This window comes from Moschus berezovskii, chromosome 7, assembly GCF_049115385.1.
Source record: "Moschus berezovskii isolate FMDL1 chromosome 7, NW_MosBer_1.0, whole genome shotgun sequence".
Classification (NCBI taxonomy): domain Eukaryota; kingdom Metazoa; phylum Chordata; class Mammalia; order Artiodactyla; family Moschidae; genus Moschus; species Moschus berezovskii.
Window position 1 is genome coordinate 107,718,780 of NC_142466.1, and position 19,313 is coordinate 107,738,092.

At 39.6% G+C, this 19,313-nt stretch overlaps 1 protein-coding gene across 1 annotated transcript in view; it reads right to left on the bottom strand.

Moving 5' to 3' along the window:
- Nucleotides 1-19,313, bottom strand: part of LPAR1 (lysophosphatidic acid receptor 1) — a 174,211-nt gene that overhangs the window by 92,324 nt on the left and 62,574 nt on the right. Inside the window, 1 exon segment of the mRNA XM_055427571.2 lies at nt 2,271-2,427. Within this exon segment, the coding sequence (XP_055283546.2) occupies nt 2,271-2,315 (45 nt within the window). The 5' untranslated portion in view covers nt 2,316-2,427.

Below are 19,313 nucleotides of genomic sequence, written 5' to 3' on the forward strand. Positions count from 1 at the left end.
TCAAATTACCTTCCAGAGTGACTGGACCAATTTACTTCCCCACAGAGACTTCACAAGAAAACACATTTCCTCAAGTGTTTATGTTAAATATGACCTCTTTCTACATAGGGTGGTGCTAAATATTTTCATTAAATGAATCATTTAAAAATATTTATATCACTCACCGCTGATAGTAGCTTGTGTAAGAGCAAAGATGTATAGATAAGATGATGCTGTTGGAAATGCTGACAAATGAGAGCAGCAAGACTAGGGTGCTGAAATATCCTGTCCAGGAAACCTGTATCAGGGCCTAACTTACTCCACAAAAGGCTACGAATAGTCATTGCAAGGGAACAACTCCAGTGGACTTGGAAATGGTGACCTTAGGTAACAGGCACTAAATCTTTTCACCCATTTACCACGTCTCTCGGGTACCAAGAACACTATTGAGGGGAATGGAAATCAAACACCCAAAGTAAATGAAGTGTTGAAAAGGCAATGATCCGTTTACCAGAAAGAGAAATACACATGATGGTGATAACACTAAGCATTCTGGAAAGTGACACTACAAACTTTACAAGCTCAGCAACAGTGATGACTACACCCGTGTGATAAAACCCCAAGTCTTTAGAGAAGAAGAAAAACATTTACAGTAAATAAAGCAGAAGAGCCCCTTTTCCTTCTTCCCCCCCCCTCCCTTTCTTTGCACACACACAGACACACATACCCCTACCTAAAACATACGCAACAGGGGCCTACTCTATAGCACAAGGAACTACACTCAATATTCTGTAATAACATATAAGGGAAAGGAATATGAAAAAATTCATTTGGCTGTCCAATTGAAACTAATACAAAATGTAAATCTACTATATTTCAATTTAAAAAACCTTTTTTTCGAAATCAGACCAAAAAAAAAAAAATACCCCAGCATAAAAATACATAGTTTTCTTTCTTCAGATCTTCATTTCCTTATGAAGGCTCCCATATCATATAAAATTTATATTCAATTAAATAAAGAAATATATACAAAACTTAGTAGCCTGCAAAATGATACAAAGAAAACAAGTGTAGAAGAGTATTTTGTATCACAAAGATTCAAATTTCAATCAATATGACTTTTTCTCAAAAGCATGCTTTTTGCTTCCACCTTGGCCCTAAAAGTGCTTCTCATGAATGGGATCGGAGGTCACAGTCTAACAGGAAGAGAAGAGACTTCTCTGGTGGTCCAGTGATTAAAAGCTCACGCTTCTAATGCAGGGGAAAGAGATTCAATCCTTGGTCAGGGAACTAAGACCCCACATGCGCGCGCTGCAGCCAAAAAATAAAAGGGAGAAGACAGTGCAAGAAGAGCACACGGGAAATCACGCTTGCGGACTTGTGCTTCTCATAGACCCTCTCCTTTAATCCCTTAACCAGTCTGAGGGACGACTGCATGTGAAGACATGGACGTTGAGTGAGGTCAGCGTGACTAAGGCCCTTTATCCAATAATCGAGATGTGAACACAGTCTAAAGACTCCAAAGTCTGCTTCCCCGCTGTACCACGCTGCCTCCTGAAACTGCAAGGGTTCAGTTAGTATTTCAGTAGATCGGATTGTGAAACAGTGAAAACAATGTTCCTGCTGTGTGACTGCTCTTCTCTGGACTTTAAAAGTAAAAGTAACTCACATTACTGTGGTTCAGAAGTTTCTGGAATTGCATTTTCTTCTCAAAGTTACTAGAACAGGTCAAGGTAAAATAATCATCATTATAGGAGGAGGACACCAAGACAACATTCAGAAAACTTGTTATAAGATTAGATCAGTTCTGAGATAAACCCTAAAAAAGCCAACGGGGGATTTGCTACTGACTGTCTCGATTTGGAGTTGGATGCCTCCAGTAGGAGCCTGGTGGGCTGCAGTCCGTGGGGTCGCTAAGGGTCAGACACGACTGGGCGACTTCACTTTCACTTTTCACTTTCACACATTGGAGAAGGAAATGGCAACCCACTCCAGTGTTCTTGCCTGGAGAATCCCAGGGACGGGGGAGCCTGGTGGGCTTCCGTCTATGGGGTCACACAGAGTCGGACACGACTGAAGTGACTTAGCAGCAGCAGCCTCCAGTAGCAGCCAGGCACCCTAGGTGCCGAAAACAAGCACCTCCCTCACAAAACACTCATCCAAATCCCCACCAAACGAGAACTCAGAGGAGACACGTGTGAACTCTAGAGTCAAACACAGGTTCTGACACTCACTGAAACATTCAACAAAACTATGATTAGCCCAGACCCATGTGCGTCTGAATCACATACCTGGGGCTGTGAAACGACAGGGGAGGATGTAGAGGCAGCAGCCATGGCAGCTCTGGAGTCGTGGGCAGTGGCCGGGCCCCAGGACTAAGGTGCACAAGGCAGTCAGATTCTCCTGGTTGCTGATCAGACTGTGCTCATGCTAGGAGCAACTGTGGACCTGGAAAGGATAGGAAAATCCACTTTAGCCTCAGAGGACTTGCACATGGGAGTGAGGCACCTTTGGCCATGGGCAGTGAAAATAAACAAACAAAAACCCTGTCTCAAAAACCAACTACCAGTTTAATGCAAAGAGGAAGCCAGGAAGGAGCATCTTACAGACCAGCTACCATCTCAATGCCAGGATTTCTGTACCATGTTAAGCTGATACATGTTCATAAATCTAAAGCCAACTTGGCATGTGAGCCAGATGTTTGCAGCTGGTGATTTCAGGTTGTGAAGATGGGGAGAGTAGGAAGCGGGAAGGGCCGTCTTGTCCTTAAATAAGAAACAGTCACTCACAATAAGAGCCTTCAGGATACAGGCAAAGAGCAAACAGAATAACAGTATCAAGTGTCTTAGAGACCCACCCAGTTCAACCCTGCCCACTGGCAGCTGAAAACCTGAGAGCTGATGAAAAGACATGAGTGGAATCACACTTTTTGTTCATAGAGAATCAGTCCTAGAGCACCAAGTCCCAGTCCCAGATGAGATTTAAGTGAATGTGTTCCATGTTTACACTTCCTTAGGGAACTTGTTACCATTTTCAAAATGAAAGAAAGGCAAGACACCCCAAAGTTAAAGGAGTCGGTCCCAAGAGTAAGTACTTGGATGGGCAGTGGGGGAGGGGGCTTTGTAAATCCAACTTCCACAGGTGTGAGGAAGAGTCCATTTCTCAATTCCTCTCAACATTCTCAGAGGATGCTAGATGGATGTGACTTATTTCCACATCTCAATCTAGTACAGAGGGGGACAACGTTTCATTTTAAGACCTTGAGGTGTGACAGAAAACAACAAAATTCTGTAAAGCAATTATCCTTCAATAAAAAAATTAATTAAAAAAAAGACTTTAAGAAAATACTTTCACTTTAAGACAATTTTTCATTTTTAGGTTGCTTTCATACCACTTAACAATATCCTTTCTTTTACTCAAAACGTACTTATGGAACATCCATAGTGAACTAAGGGTATAATGAATAAAACTGAGCCGACCCTTGCCTCAAAAAGGCAGCATTTGTCTGTTAATACACTTTCTGGTTTCCCCAGCATGTAAAATGACACCAGAACTCTTTCATACTATTGGGAAATAAAACTCTTCATAACAGTAAAAGTTATGAACCAGGATCACAAAATCCAAATCAGTAATCTTGAGCAGTTAGTAACGGTGGAGTTGGATATCTAAGCCAAGTCTCTGCAAATCCTCTGGCACTATTCTCTATGAGCTGGATGACGCTGGGCAAGTCACATAACCTCAGAAGAACTGTTTCCTAAGAAACAATCTAGGTTTGGCAGCAACTTCTTTGAACTTGCTATTCTGATTTTTATCCTGTCTTCGCGTATTACCCTTCACACTACGGTTTTAATCACTTTAGGTTTTCATTGTTCAGAACTGCAGCACCTTTCTACTTTCCTTCTCCAACATTCCGTCAGTGACTATTTTTTATTAATAAATAAAAGTCAAGCTGTCAAGATGTTTTGGTCTAACGATCCACACAAAATTCCATAGCTACCCTGAGACAACAGTGACGTTCTCTTCAGTCACAGCTTTAGCGGGGAAAGATCTGCTGTTCATCACACTGCGAAGTTAAACAAATAGCCCAGGAGGAAGGCACACATCCACAGAGGGCCTCGCCTCTTCTGGGAGGGCTGTGGAAAGCCGACCCTACCCTGGGAAAGTTATAGGGCCCCAAGGTGCACTGTTCTGTACTGAACTTATTCCCGACATCATTTAGTGCCACCCCTACTTTTTTCCCCGCTTTTCCTTCTCACATATTTACAGTTCAAACCATCTTGTTCTATGAATATATGAACAGCATGATAACCAAAAAGAAATATGGAAGGCGAGTGAGATTCTATTCTTAAATATTCACGTGGGTCCAATATCATTTCTGCTGAGTTACATCATTAAGCAATATAACCTTAAAATATTTTCCCTATTCAGAGTACAAAGAGTTGCCCAAAATGTGAATGCTGGGTACCCAGCCTACAGTCAGAAAAAGGAAAAAGAAATGGGTGTAACAAATGCCATATGACATCACTGCTGAGAGCAAAAGGGGAAAGGGAAGGAGCCTGGGATTTAATGAACACGGGTGCAGTCATTTCAGGTACAATTTGAGGTAGATATTGTCAACTCATTTCATAGATAAGAAACTCAGGCTTTAAAGGGTTTATGTGTCATTCCCAGCCATGAGGCCAGGAAACGACAGAGCTGAGACTTGAACCTACCACAGGGCCTGTCCATTGATGAACCTTCCAAGTGAACGAAAATTAACCAAGAGCGACAGCTTGGAGATCTTCTAACCAAAATCTTCAGAAAGTTCTGAAGGAAGCAAGATGCAAGTCAGATGTCCTGCAGAGTACCTGTTTCCCCAAACCCTGCTCTCATCCACATAAAATGTTAATGATGTACTCCTAGTTTTGATTTATGTGACACATCTCTGAGCACACAGTAGACAATACAGATTGCTAGTTTCCTTTTTGAAGAAGAACATCAAGACAAAACATTAACTGTCTTCCCCTAAAGCATCGAAGACATATCGAGTTTAGATGCTTTTGTTGAACCTTCTCTTTTTTCAGACAAAGAGATTTTTATTTCTGGGATAATAGTGTGTAACACTAGAAGATTCATGAAAGTGTACGTTGAACCTGTTCTTACACTATGAGAAGCCCTTTATAAGATGGGGTACGGTTACTTAACTCTGAAAATGTAAGAGTTAAGCAATACTACTCAAAGAGTATACAATAGCTCTCTTGGGAAGCAACGTCTTAAAATTACATTCATGAAACCTATGTACTGCTCAGCTTACTTACAGAACTGGACAAATCATGGGGGAAGAGATGTGATGACACCAAAGACAATCTCCTAAGTAATGATGCCATTCAGTCTCTGGCCAAGTAAGCCAGATTACTTTGACATATTGTCTCCTGCTTTCTCAGAGTCCCAGACTGCCAACTACAGAGCTGTACAGAATTTTTTTTAAAAAACTCATCCCTCTTTGAACTCTTCCAGGTATTTAGATATCTGTCCTGAAGTTCTTATAACCAGCCCTCAGCCTAACTCTCTATTTTCTTTGAGCTCTTGATAACAGGAAGCCACAAAACAGTGTGAACTGGCTCCATTAACCCCAGGTGCCCCTGGCCATCACTATTTTCCTTTCTCTTCCTCCCTAGTGGCCATTCAGGTTCCATTCTAGGCATGACTTCTAATCTCTATCATCCTTCTCAAAACCACAAAACCACACCTAATGCTACTGACAGAACATGAGCTTCGTCACCGATTGACATGCCTATTTATCCATGGTATAGTCAGTGGCTATGAATTACCTCAAAGTCCCTCCCCATAGCTCGAAAATGACATATACATACACACTCACACACACACAAACACATTATATAGTCAACAAGGACCTACTATATGGCACAGGGAACTTTACTCAATGTTTTGTAATAACTCACAAGGGAAAAGAATCTGAAAAAAAAAAAAGATATGTATGTATGTCTAACTGAATCACTTTGTTGTATACCTGAAACTGAAACACTGTAAATCAACCATATTTCAATTAAAAAAAAATTTTATAAAAAATGTCTAGATAAAATACAATCTACAAGTAAGAAAACCAAATAGGCTCATGGTTCTGTGCTAGATTAACAGAAAATAACCAACTGAATATAAGAAAAGGAAACATCCTGACTCAATCCTAGAAGCCACAGATGGATCCTACCTATTGCTCAAACTTTCAGAATTATATATTGGCAAGAATCAACATGGAAGGTTGGAGAACATTTAAAGCTCAACATTGCTTTCATGTGAAACTATAATTACATTGACAGAAAATAAGTAAATAAGACTCCAATAGACTCGCGATGATGCTCCCTATTAAGAGGGATGAGGCTGGAGTGAACTAAGCCAAGGGAGCATTGGAGTACATTTAAAATACATTCAGCTCCTTAAAAGCAGTTCCTGGCTCTAACTAAGCAAGTAATCTCTGGCTCTATTTACTTCTAATTTACATGTAGCCATAATGACTGGCCCAGAAAATATGTGGGAAAAAAGCACTACCAGCTGGCTTCTGATATGGGCAGCCATGCCAAGTGACAATGATCTTTCTAATTACTGAGTGCAACACCAAATACCTTAAAAAAAGTCTCTGGTTCTGAGGCAACTGTTCCCTTTGATTACTTCTGGAGCTGATGCTGGCTCTTTTCCTAGGCCTCATAGGAAGATGAATTTCTAACTTGGCAAATTTATCTACTATAAATCTAATCTTTTTCCTTCATCTGGACTTAACTCAAATAATGACTCATCTCGGCCCCTTAAAGAATACAGGGCAATACCTAATACTGAATATACACAGACTTCCCTCTCTAAGGATAAGACACAGAAAAATTCATATCCACCAAGCAAATGAAAAATATTGTGCAGCTCAAGAGAAGGGAGATTCTGGAGTCAGAGCAAATATTTACTTAAGAAATAGGTATACAACATAAAAGTTAACTTTAGGAAAATATGAGATCAGACATGAGTCAACATTAACCAAAAAATTATGAATTATGGACCTGAATGAAGGCAGTCAATAAAGTAGAAAACAGGAAAAAAAAGCAGAAAATGGTATTACTGAAGGAGAAGATAAACCACAGCTTTGGGTGGGGCCTACATGACTAAAGATTTCAAAGCTTCCATTCCCCAAATAAGTAGATGAATATAAAGTACCAAAGGAGGAAAGAAGTCATCAATGCTGAAACCAGGAATGGATACATTTATCCCCCAAATTTTAGAAAAGTATTACACATAAATAGAGCTAGTTAGATCAGGGAGGAAAATATTTCAGATTTCATGTATCCTTCTTCAGAGAGCTCTATACTCTCTAGTCCAGCAGAAACTAGACAAGAAACTTTTAACCTCAAACCTGTATGAACAAGATGAACAAGAGGAAGGTCAGGGCTATAGCTTGTCTTGCTCAGTATTTTCCTATTTCTATTTGTCTATTTATTTATCTTAAGCATCTGAAACCAGCCTTATATCTAAAGGCTAAGACTGGACGAGTCTTCTCTGGAATCTGAGCAGATGAAAAGATCTTAACAACAGTAACATCAGGAAGAAGATGCTGCGCCCATTCAAACAAAAGCAGGAGACTTAAAAACCCATAACTGGAAATGCAGGAGAAGGACTGGAATATAAAATTAAGAAACTTCCCCAAAATGTAGAGCCAAAAGACAAACTGAAGGAAATCAGAACAGTTAAGAACGAGAAAGCTGGAGGACTAGTCCAGGAGATCTAACAGACAAACAAAAGCAATTCCAGAATTAAAGGGGAAAAAAAAAAGAAGTGGAGTGGAGTGGGCGGCGTAAGGGTGGGTGGAGGAGATCAAGTAACACAATCAAAACATTTCCTAAAGTGACAAGTCCTAAGTGTGTTGACTAGTAAGGTCCACCGATAACCTACATGCCCACTTCTATTAATTTTAATATGCCCACTTTAAGCACATCATCATGATTTTTTTTTAAACATAAACGATTTTTTAAAAATTCTTATAACTAATCAGAAAGTGATAGGGGGAGCTCATGGACAAAGGATTAGGAATCAGAAAGTCTGCATTTCTCAACAGCAACCTAGAAGCTGGGAGACAATGGACAATGAAGAAAGTGATTTACAATCTACAGTCTCACTGCAGGATGTCCTTCACAAAGTAGGGAGGAAACTAGTCAAAATGAAGGCGCGAGATACAGGAACAAAAGTTCAATTCAGGAGAAAAATAAAGGGAATTCCTGGCCTGCTTGTGAAAGGACATTGCGAGATGACAAACTAGAAGGGACAGACTACCTGTCTGTCTGTCTATGTTGAGAGATTTCTAGAACTGATAGCCTGGGACTGAAAGACCACATAGAATCCTAAGCATATAGAACAGAATAACCAGCACACAGGAAAGTAAGCACACATAAGAAGAAAAATGAAAATTTAAAAGCGAATGAAGAATTTACAGAAGAGGAAAAGGATTCATATAGTTCTAGATGGCTCAGCTGTGAATGACATTATCAAGGTCATAATAACATCAACACTGAAAACTGACATGATCAGAAACACAACCCCATGTATTAGGATGGGGAGGTTCAGGAGGGGAGAAGGCATGCAACACATCTTCCAGAGGGATGTCTATCCACACTTGAAACTGACATATCCAATAGTACAAAGATAAATCTTAGTGATGCAGTGCAGATACCCAATGAAGCAACCGAAGCAACTGAAAATGTTAGTTATGGGGAAAAGACAGGAAGGGAGGAAAGAACTCCTCTTTCCTAGAAATCCTCATATAGCTATTTGACTCTTTATAACACTGATTAAAAAAATAAAAACAAAAAAGGCAAAAGAAAATAAAACTGTTGAAACTAAAAATGTATTTAAAACTACAACAGGCAGAAGTACCACTACAGAAGACCAAGTTGATACCATGGAAGACAAGTTTGAGAAAAATCACACATGCTCTAAAATAATAGTTACTAGAATGATTAAAAATTATGGCTGTGGAGCACAGAAAATACAGATTCAATAGAAGAATTGGTACATCCAGAAAGAAAAAATAGAACATAAGTTATTAAACAATAAAAGTAAGCTTTTCCTAAAAGATGTTCAGTTCTTAAGCTTAAAGAACACAAGGAAAAAAGATAAAATGCACTAAATCAAAATTTAAAACTCCTGTGCAAAAAACACAATTGAGAATGAAAAGACAATCCATGGAACGGGATAAAATATTTGTAAATCATATATCTAAAAAGGAATTGATATCCAGAATATATAAAGAAACTCAACAAGAAGAAAATCAAACAACTGAACTAAAAAATAAGACTTGAATAAACATTTCTCCAGAGACATTCAAATGGTCAAAAAAACACCTGACAAGATAGTCAACAGCACTAATTGTGAGGGAAACGCAAACCAAACCACAGTGCGGTAAGAGCACCTCACATCAATTAGAACCGTCGCGAACAAAATAAGCAAGGTTGCGTGAAATTGGAACCTTTATGTATTGCTCATGGGAATGCAAAATCGTTCGGCTGCTACAGAAATCATAACAGCAGTTTCTTAAAACATTAAACATAGAATGTTTTTAAGTCCACAATTCCACTGCTGGGTATATATACCCAAAATAATTGAAAGCAGGGTCTCAAAGAGATATCTGAACACCCATGTTCATGGCAGTGTTAGTCACAATAATAAGAAAAAGGTGAAAGCAAAACTCAAGTGTCCCTGGACAAATACATGGATAAACAAAATGTAGTACTTTAAATGCATACAATGGAATATCATTCAGCCTTAAAGAAGGAAATTCTGGCACATATTACAACATGGGTGAACCCTGAGGACATTATGCTAAGTGAAATAAGCTTGCAACAAAAAGACAAATATTTTGTGATTCCACTTACATGAGGTACCTAGAGCAGTCAAATGCATAGACAGTGTGTAGAATGGTGGCTGCCAGGGGCTGGGGAGGGAGACGATGAAGAGCTGTTTTTTAAGAGGCAGAGAGTTTCAGTTTTGTAAGACAGAGTTCTGAAGATCTGTTCCACAACAACGTAAATATACTTAGCTCTACTGAACCTGAAAATGTAAATTATATGTCATTTATATGTTACAACAATTAAAAGAAAGCTCATTCCAGGAAAAATATGAAGTGCATGATCTACAACTGAAATGCAGGTTTGTTAAACAAACAAACTTCAAGAGTTGAAAGAATTCCCAAGAAAAACCAAAATCGGGAAAAAATCAAAATCACAAAAGGAAGAACTTAGGCTGGACACAGTCATCAACTTGGCCACAACAGCTGACAAGACATAGAAGCAACATTTCATTTCATCAAAAATGTAAAATGACTCAAACTATACATTCAGCCATGGCATCATCTATCTGCAATAGCAAGAACAAGGCACTTGTATTAAATATAAGCAGGATATATTGCACCCTGAAATTTCCACAGAGGACATAATACAGGTAATAAATCAAAATAATGTGCTTAGGAGAACTTCAGCATGAGCTTCTTATCAATCCATGTAAACAAGGAAAATCTGTGATAATGATGCTGACCAAAAAATGCAGCTATTACAACTATTAAAAGCAACTGTCCAACTGAAATGCACATAAATGCAATGAACTAAGATTTAAAACTCCAGGAAATCACAAGAAAAAGGAAAACATTCTTCACATTTTGAGAGTCATACAATACTACACTTTGTTGTTTAGTCATTAAGTCGTGTCTGACTCTCTTTGTGACCCCCTGGACTATAGCCTGCCAGGCTCCCCGTCCGTGGGATTTCCCAGGCAAGAATACTGGAGTGGGATGCCATTTCCTTCTCCAGGGGATCTTCCCGACCCAAGACTCGAACCTGCATCTCCTGCATTGGCAGGCAGGTTCTTTACCACTGAGCCACCTGGGAAGCCCTCAGTTTACACAATGAAGACAATATATTTCATGCTCTTAAATCTTTCCTTTTTCACAAAACTGATAGGGTCAGTTTTTCCATTTGCTTTTCCAGCTTTTCAATCAGACTTACATTTGGCCTAAAAGTCTACCCCTCTTTCCACATGGCAATTGGCTAATGTGTTCAAACGCAGGAATACAGCTAGCCCATCCTGCTCACACGACCTGCACAAAAGAAACCCAAGCACCACAACTGCACTGTTTTATGTATACTCTGACAGAGTAAGATTCTGCAGATTAAAGAACTGGCCAAATTGAAACATGTATATATATTATCATATGTGAAATGAATCGCCAGTCCAGGTTCGATGCATGATACAGGATGCTCGGGGCTGGGGCAATGGGATGACCCCGAGGGATGATATGGGAAAGGAGGTGGGAGGTGGGTTCAAGATGGGGAACACATGTACACCCAGGGCGGATTCATGTCAATGTATGGCAAAACCAATACAATATTGTAAAGTAATTAGCCTCCAATTAAAATAAATAAATTAAAAAATAAAGAACTGGCCAAAAAGTATTTTTAAAAACTCACAGTTCTGATTTCAAAGACTGTATTGACAGGTGTACAGTTTTCCCTTTTGGAAAGTGCTCCTGCTGGGGAGAGATGCTATCCTGAAACTTGTCCAAATAACCAGGAATTGTAAAAACACAATTTTTGAAAAAAATCTTACAATGGTTATCACTACTAGAGCCAAGGATGAAATAGTCAAACTCTGTTTACATGTCAAGCTAGTTTGTGTGATATTATTTAGAAAATGGGGTAACCTGAAGTTTAGGAATAATGGGTCAGAAACTGACCAAAAGAGAAACATATCCTATAAGTTAAAAAAAAGGAAAGAAACTCATGAGCATGCTAAATCATAAAGGATGAGAGCAAAGGAAGAGAAGTCAACTAAAAGATCTAAAAAATCCTCTTGAAAGGGCAATGAAAAGAATTACTCTTTGAATAAGAAACAGACTTAAAACCACCCTGTTCCTTTCCATTACCCAAGGCCACAATGTCCAAACTCCCAAACTCTTTGTTATCTGTATGCCTTGACCCAGCCATTTGCATAGGAACCCAGAGCCTGCGAAGACTTTAGGCAATCAAGAGTTCCACCCAAGAAAGTAAATATCCCGAAGCATAGATAGGGTGGGTACGTTTCTATTGAGGGATGTTTATGGAGAGAGCCTCTGAGCTATGTTGGAATGTCTGCAGTCCACAGGTTTCAGGACAAAGAGATTACAACTCTATAATCAACCCTCAGGATGAGCTAAATTCTTCCAACCAGAGCCAATGGAGGAGTCTTGAGGGATATTTTCTTCTAAGAGCAAATGCATGTTTCTAAAATCAGAAGTAATTCCCAAATTACTTAGAATAGAAGGGTATGAGGGAAAGGGGAAGGAAAAAGGGAAAGCAAATGGGGGTGGAGGCATACTGTCAAAATAGCTGGCCAAAATATAGAAGTCTGCAGCTGTGATAAGAAAAGCATTCAGCCCAGAATACCAGCAAAGGATCCTGTGGACAGAGGCATCTTCCATTACTTGAGGTTTCCAGTAGCTTAAACTTCAAGTACTTTTCAAAAAATAAGTCAAAATAAATTCTGAGTGCCTGAATTGAAGAAGAGTGATTTAAAACTCACTCTATGTCCCTCACATTTATGGTTGCTCAGGGGAACAGGGGCAGGGGGAAAAGATGGATTGGGAGGTTGGGGTTAGCAGATGCAAACTATTACATACAGAATGGATAGACAACATAGTCCTAGTGTGTAGCACAGGGAACTATATTCACTATCGTGTAATAAACCATAATAGAAAAGAATATGAAAAAGAATACACCTGTCTCTATATATCTGAATCACTTTGCTGTATAGCAGAAACTCACAAATCAACTCTACTTCAATAAAATAAATTTAAAAATTTAAAATGACAACTGCACCTCAACATAAAAACGTTATGCCTGGAAGATAGTTTTCTGATGTGTTTCCCACAGTGTAAGAAAACAGATATATTTATTTCTAGTGTAGACAAACTATATAATCTTTCTGGAATACAATATGGATGAGTACATGTGTTTGTCTGGTTTGCATCAAGATTCTAAAAAGTACACTGGATCAGAGACTATGTAATTCTACAACTACAAATGTATACTGTGGAAAGAGTTCATTAAGGATGAAGATTTTACTACAAGAGGGCTTAATACAATAGCATATAAGCCTAGAAAACTTTAGAAACTAATAATACAGTTCTTGCCAACTGAGTTATTAAAACTATGTTCCCACGCAATTCAATTTATACAGCCAATAAAAATTAAATTGTATTGAAATTAGGTATCTATATATTTATCCCTATTGGGAAACATATCTACAAAGTAAGATTATATATATATATACAAACATATATAGATATATCCTGAGGTGCTGTGGATACTTTAATTTTCTACAGAAAAATAATACACAGGGCTAAGATAAGAGTAACAGACAAGATGATTGCCTGTCTTAAAAAAAAAACAATAAAATATACAAAATACTGAACATGTCAGAAGTGGGAAAAGAACAAGGTAAGCACTGTGATTGACCCAGACTTCCCTGATAGCTCAGTTGGTAAAGAATCCACCTGCAATGCAGGAGACCCGAGTTCGATTCCTAGGTCGGTAAGATCCACTGGCAAAGCAGTAGGCTACCCACTCCAGTATTCCTGGGCTTCCCCTGTGGCTCAGCTGGTAAAGAATCCGCCTGCAATGTGGGAGACCTGGGTTCAATCCCTGGGTTGGAAAGATCCGCTGGAGAAGGGATAGGCTACCCACTCCAGTATTCTTGGGCTTCCCTTGTGGCTCAACTGGTGAAGAATCTGCCCGCAATGCGGTAGACCTGGGTTGGGAAGATCCCCTGGAGAAGGGCAAGGCTACCCACTCTAGTGTTCTGGCCTGTAGAATTCCATGGACTGTATAGTCCATGGGGTTGCAAAGAGTCATACACGACTGACCAACTTTCACTTTCTCTTCTTGATTGACCCAGCTTCCTGCCTCAAGTGTCCAGCCACCATACAGGGGAAATCCAGGTGGGACTCAGAGAACTTACTGAGTTAAAGAAGCATATCTGGGAACACAAGAAGCTCAAAGCAGCTAGAGTTACCAGAACAGAATACCACAGAGAAGAGAACGAGAAAAAAACCCAGGAATCTGCAGCCCCTCCATCCCCTGCCTTGAGTACTCAACTGAAAAGCACACAGGGATCTGTGAGGAGACTGGAGTGATATCTATTGGAACAGTCTCTGTTCCCACTAGCAAGACTGGATAACCTCAAAATTCACAGAACCTTGGCTAGAGCACTCAGAAACATCTTGCCCCAGTAGTGAGGACTGATCAGTCCAGTGGAAGTGAGAAATAGAGTTAAGGGACTAGACCTGATAGATAGAGTGCATGATGAACTATGGACGGAGGTTCGTGACATGGTACAGGAGACAGGGATCAAGACCATCCCCATGGAAAAGAAATGCAAAAAAGCAAAATGGCTGTCTGGGGAGACCTTATAAATAGCTGTGAAAAGAAGAGAAGTGAAAAGCAAAGGAGAAAAGGAAAGATATAAGCATCTGAATGCAGAGTTCCAAAGAATACCAAGGAGAGATCAGAAAGCCTTCCTCAGCGATCAGTGCAAAGAAATAGAGGAAAACAACAGAATAGGAAAGACTAGAGATCTCTTCAAGAAAATTAGAGATACCAAGGGAACATTTCATGCAAAGATGGGCTCAATAAAGGACAGAAATGACATGGACCTAACAGAATCAGAAGATATTAAGATGAGGTGGCAAGAATACACAGAAGAACTGTACAAAAAAGATCTTCATGACCAAGATAAGCACAATGGTGTGATCACTCACTTAGAGCCAGATATCCTGGAATACAAAGTCAAGTGGGCCTTAGGAAGCATCACTACGAACAAAGCTAGTGGAGGTGATGGAATTCCAGCTGGGCTATTTCAAATCCTGAAAAATGATGCTGTGAAAGTGCTGCACTCAATATGCCAGCAAATTTAGAAACTTCAGCAGTGGCCACGGGACTGGAAAAGGTCAGTCTTCATTCCAATCCCAAAGAAATGTGAAAGTGAGTGAAGTCGCTCAGTCGTGTCCGACTCTTTGCGACCCCATGGACTGTTGCCTACCAGGCTCCTCCGTCCATGGGATATTCCAGGCAAGAGTACTGGATTGGGTTGCCATTTCCTTCTTCAAACCCCAAAGAAAGGCAATGCCAAATAATGCTCAAACTACCGCACAATTGCACTCATCTCACACGCTAGTAAAGTCATGCTCAAAATTCTCCAAGACAGGCTTCAGCAATACATGAACCATGAACTTCCAGATGTTCAAGCTGGTTTCAGAAACGGCAGAGGAAGCAGAGATCAAATTGCCAATATTCCCTGGATCATTGAAAAAGCAAGAGAGTTCCAGAAAAACATCTATTTCTGCTTTACTGACTATGCCAAAGCCTTTGACTGCATGATCACAATAAACTGTGGAAAATTGTGAAGGAGATGGGAATACCAGACCACCTGACCTGCCTCTTGAGAAACCTATACGCAGGTCAGGAAGCAACAGTTAGAACTGGACATGGAACAACAGACTGGTTCCAAATAGGAAAAGGAGTCCGTCAGGGCAGTATATTGTCACCCTGCTTATTTAACTTCTATGCAGAGTACATCATGAGGAATGCTGGGCTGGAAGAAGCACAAGCTGGAATCAAGATTGCTGGAAGAAATATCAATAACCTCAGATATGCAGATGACACCACCCTTATGGCAGAAAGTGAAGAGGAACTAAAAAGCCTCTTGATGAAAGTGAAAGAGGAGAGTGAAAAAGTTGGCTTAAAGCTCAACATTCTAAGATCATGGCAGCCGGTCCCACCACTTCATGGCAAATAGAAGGGGAAATAGTGGAAGCAGTGCCAGACTTTATATTTTTGGGCTCCAAAATCACTGTGGATGTTGATTGCAGCAATGAAATTAAAAGATGTTTACTCCTTGGAAGGAAAGTTATGACCAACCTAGATAGCATATTAAAAAGCAGAGACATTACTTTGCCAACAAAGGTCCGTCTAGTCAAGGCTATGGTTTTTCCCGTGGTCAGGTATGGATGTGAGAGTTGAACTGTGAAGAAAGCTGAGCACCGAAGAATTGATGCTTTTGAATTGTGGTGCTGGAGAAGACTCTTGAGAGTCCCTTGGACTGCAAGGAGATCCAACCTGTCGCTTCTAAAGGAGATCAGTCCTGGGTGTTCATTGGAAGGACTGATTGTAAAGCTGAAACTCCAATACTTTGGCCACCGTATGCGAAGAGTTGACTCACTGGAAAAGACCCTGATGCTGGGAGGGAGTGGGGGCAGGAGGAGAAGGGGCGACAGAGGATGAGATGGCTGGGTGGCATCTCCGACTCGATGGACATGAGTTTGAGTGAACTCCAGGAACTGGTGATGGACAGGGAGGCCTGGTGTGCCGTGATTCATGGGGTCGCAAAGAGTCGGACACGACTGAGCGACTGAACTGAACAAATTTTAAAAGCAAGATTTAAAAAGATCAACTTCTTTCCAAGGAATTAACTATGACCCAGAGCAAAGCCTGAGAATATTTATGGAACACAAATATCTAGCTCCCAACAAGGTAAAATTCACATAGTCTGGCATCCAATCAGTGACTAGGAGTCATGCACCGAAGCAGGAGAATATGACCCACAGAAGGAGAAAACAGTCCCACAACTGAAACAGCAACAAAACTGAAACGGATGTGAGAATGAACAGATGCGCAGATTACAACAGTCGCTACAACTGTATTCCAGATGTTAAAAGAGTAGGGACGTATAAGAGTTTCAGAGAGCCCAAAATCAAGTTTTAGAGATGAAAGATACAATGCATAAAGTGAGAAATAAACGGGATGGGATTGACAAAACCCTGGCACTGTAGAAGAAAGGATCAGCAGAGTGACAGAAATAGACACTATGCTAATGAAACATGGAGGGAAAAACAAGAGAGTAAGAAAAATGCAAGAGCGCCCGTGAGCTGTGGGGAGCCTGCCAGCAGACCGCTGTACACGTAACCGGAGCTCCCAAGAGACAGAGAGAGGGCTTCCCTGGTGGCCCAGATGATAAAGAGTCTGCCTGCAATGAGGCAGACCTGGGTCGGGAAGATCCCCTAAAGAAGGAAATGGCAATCCCCTCCAGGATTTTTGCCTGGGAAAGCCCATGGAGAAAGGAGCCTGCTGGGCTACAGTCCATGGGGTCACAAAGAGTCGAACATGGCTGAGTGACTAACACTTTTAAAGGAAGGAGAAAGATATCTGAAAAACAAAGGCCAAAAAGTTCCAGACTTGAATGAAAACTACAAACTTACATATTCAACAAGTTTAATAAACTATAAACATAACAAAGAAAATGAATAAAGGCACACTTAATCAAATTTATCAAACATAATGATAACAAGAAAATCTTTAAAGCCACCAGATAAAAAAAGACGTGTGGCACAGAGAGGAATTTAGGATAAGGAGGACAGCAGATTTTTCATGAGAAATATGGCAAGCAAGGAGTCAGTGATCAACATCTTTAAAGTAATGAAAAAATAACCCTATCAGTATAAAAGTCTATGTCCATGGAAAATGTTTTTCAAAAAGGAGAATTAAGCAAAAACATTTTAAAACAAAACAGATGAAAGGATTTGCTGTAAGCAGACCATGGACTATAAGAAATGTTAGGAATTCTATCAGACAGAGGAAACTTATATCACAAGGATAGATGAATTTTCACAAAGAAAGAGAACACTAAAACTAGTAATTAAATGGATAAATATGAAAGACAGTTTTCTTATATAAGTATCTTTAAATTATAATTGAAAATAACTCACAAAATGATAAAAATATGTACAAAACATATCTGATAAAGGAACTTGTATAAAGAGCATATTACAACTCAGTAATAAAGACACAAGCCAATTTTAAAAGGAGAAAAAATCTGAATAGACATTTTCCAAAGCAAATACATAAATGGCCGATAAGTATATAAAAAGATACTCAACAGCATTAGCCACTGGGGGGAAAAAAACCAAATTCACAATGAGATACCACTTTAAACTCAGTAGGAAAGCTATAATCAAAATAACAGGTAATAATAAGAATTGGTGAGGATATGGAGAAACTAGAACCCTCAAACATTGCTGGTGGCAGTGTAAAATGGTAGAGCCACTGTGGAAAACAGCCTGGTAGTCCTTCAAAACGTGAAACAGTGTTACCATGCAAGTACAGTCCTAGGTATATACTCAAGGGAAGTGAAAATATATATCAATACAAAAGCTTATACAAGAATGTTCCTAGAAACATTATTCATAATAGTAAAAAAATGAAAACAACCCAAATGTCTATCAACTGATACAGACTAAAAAATAAATATCCTACAGTAAGTCCCCTACATATGAATCTTCAAGCTGTGAACTTTCAAAGATGAGAACATGCATTCATTCATGTACAATCATGTAAGTTAGTTCATATGTTTGTCATGAACTACTGTACTTCTGTACTTTCCAAGGTACTACTGCACTGTAAGATTTAAAGTGTTTTATTTTTTGTTTTTTTATGTTTTATTTCTGTGAAAAGTGTTATAAACTTATTACAGTACAGTATTATATAGTCAATTGTGTTAGTTGGGTTACTAGACTAATTTTATTGGACTTAGGAACATGCTTTCAAAATGGAAATCATTCATATGTAGGGGACTTACTGTATGTCCAAACAATAGAATATTAATGCGCAAGGGAAAAAATGATAATAAATGCTATCATAGCATGCATGAACCTTAAAAAACATTATACTACATGAAAGAAGCCAGTCATACAAGGCCTAATACTATGACTCCATTTATATGAAATGTTCAGGATAGTCAAATCTCTGAGACAGAAGAGTAGATTGGTGTTTGCCAGGGGTTTGGAAAAGGATAAATACAGAATGATGCTTTTGAACTGTGGTGCTGGAGAAGACTCTTGCAAGTCCCTTGGACTACAAGGAGATCAAACCAGTCAAGCTAAAGGAAATTAGCCCTGAATATTCACTGGAAGGACTGATGCTAAAGCTGAAGCTCCAATACTTTGGCCACCTGGTGCGAAGAGCCAACTCACCTGGTGCAAAGAACCAACTCTGATGCTGGGAAAGATTAAAGGCAAAAGGAGAAGAGGGTGGCAGAGGATGAGATGATTGGATAGCGTCACTGACTCAATGGACGTGAATCTGAGCAAACTCTGGGAGTCTGGCATGCTGCAGCCCATGGGGTTGCAGAGTCAGACTCGACTTAGCAGCTGAACAACAACAGATAGGGAATCACTGGTAATAGACGCGGGGTTTCCTTTGCGGATGGAGAAAATTTTCTAA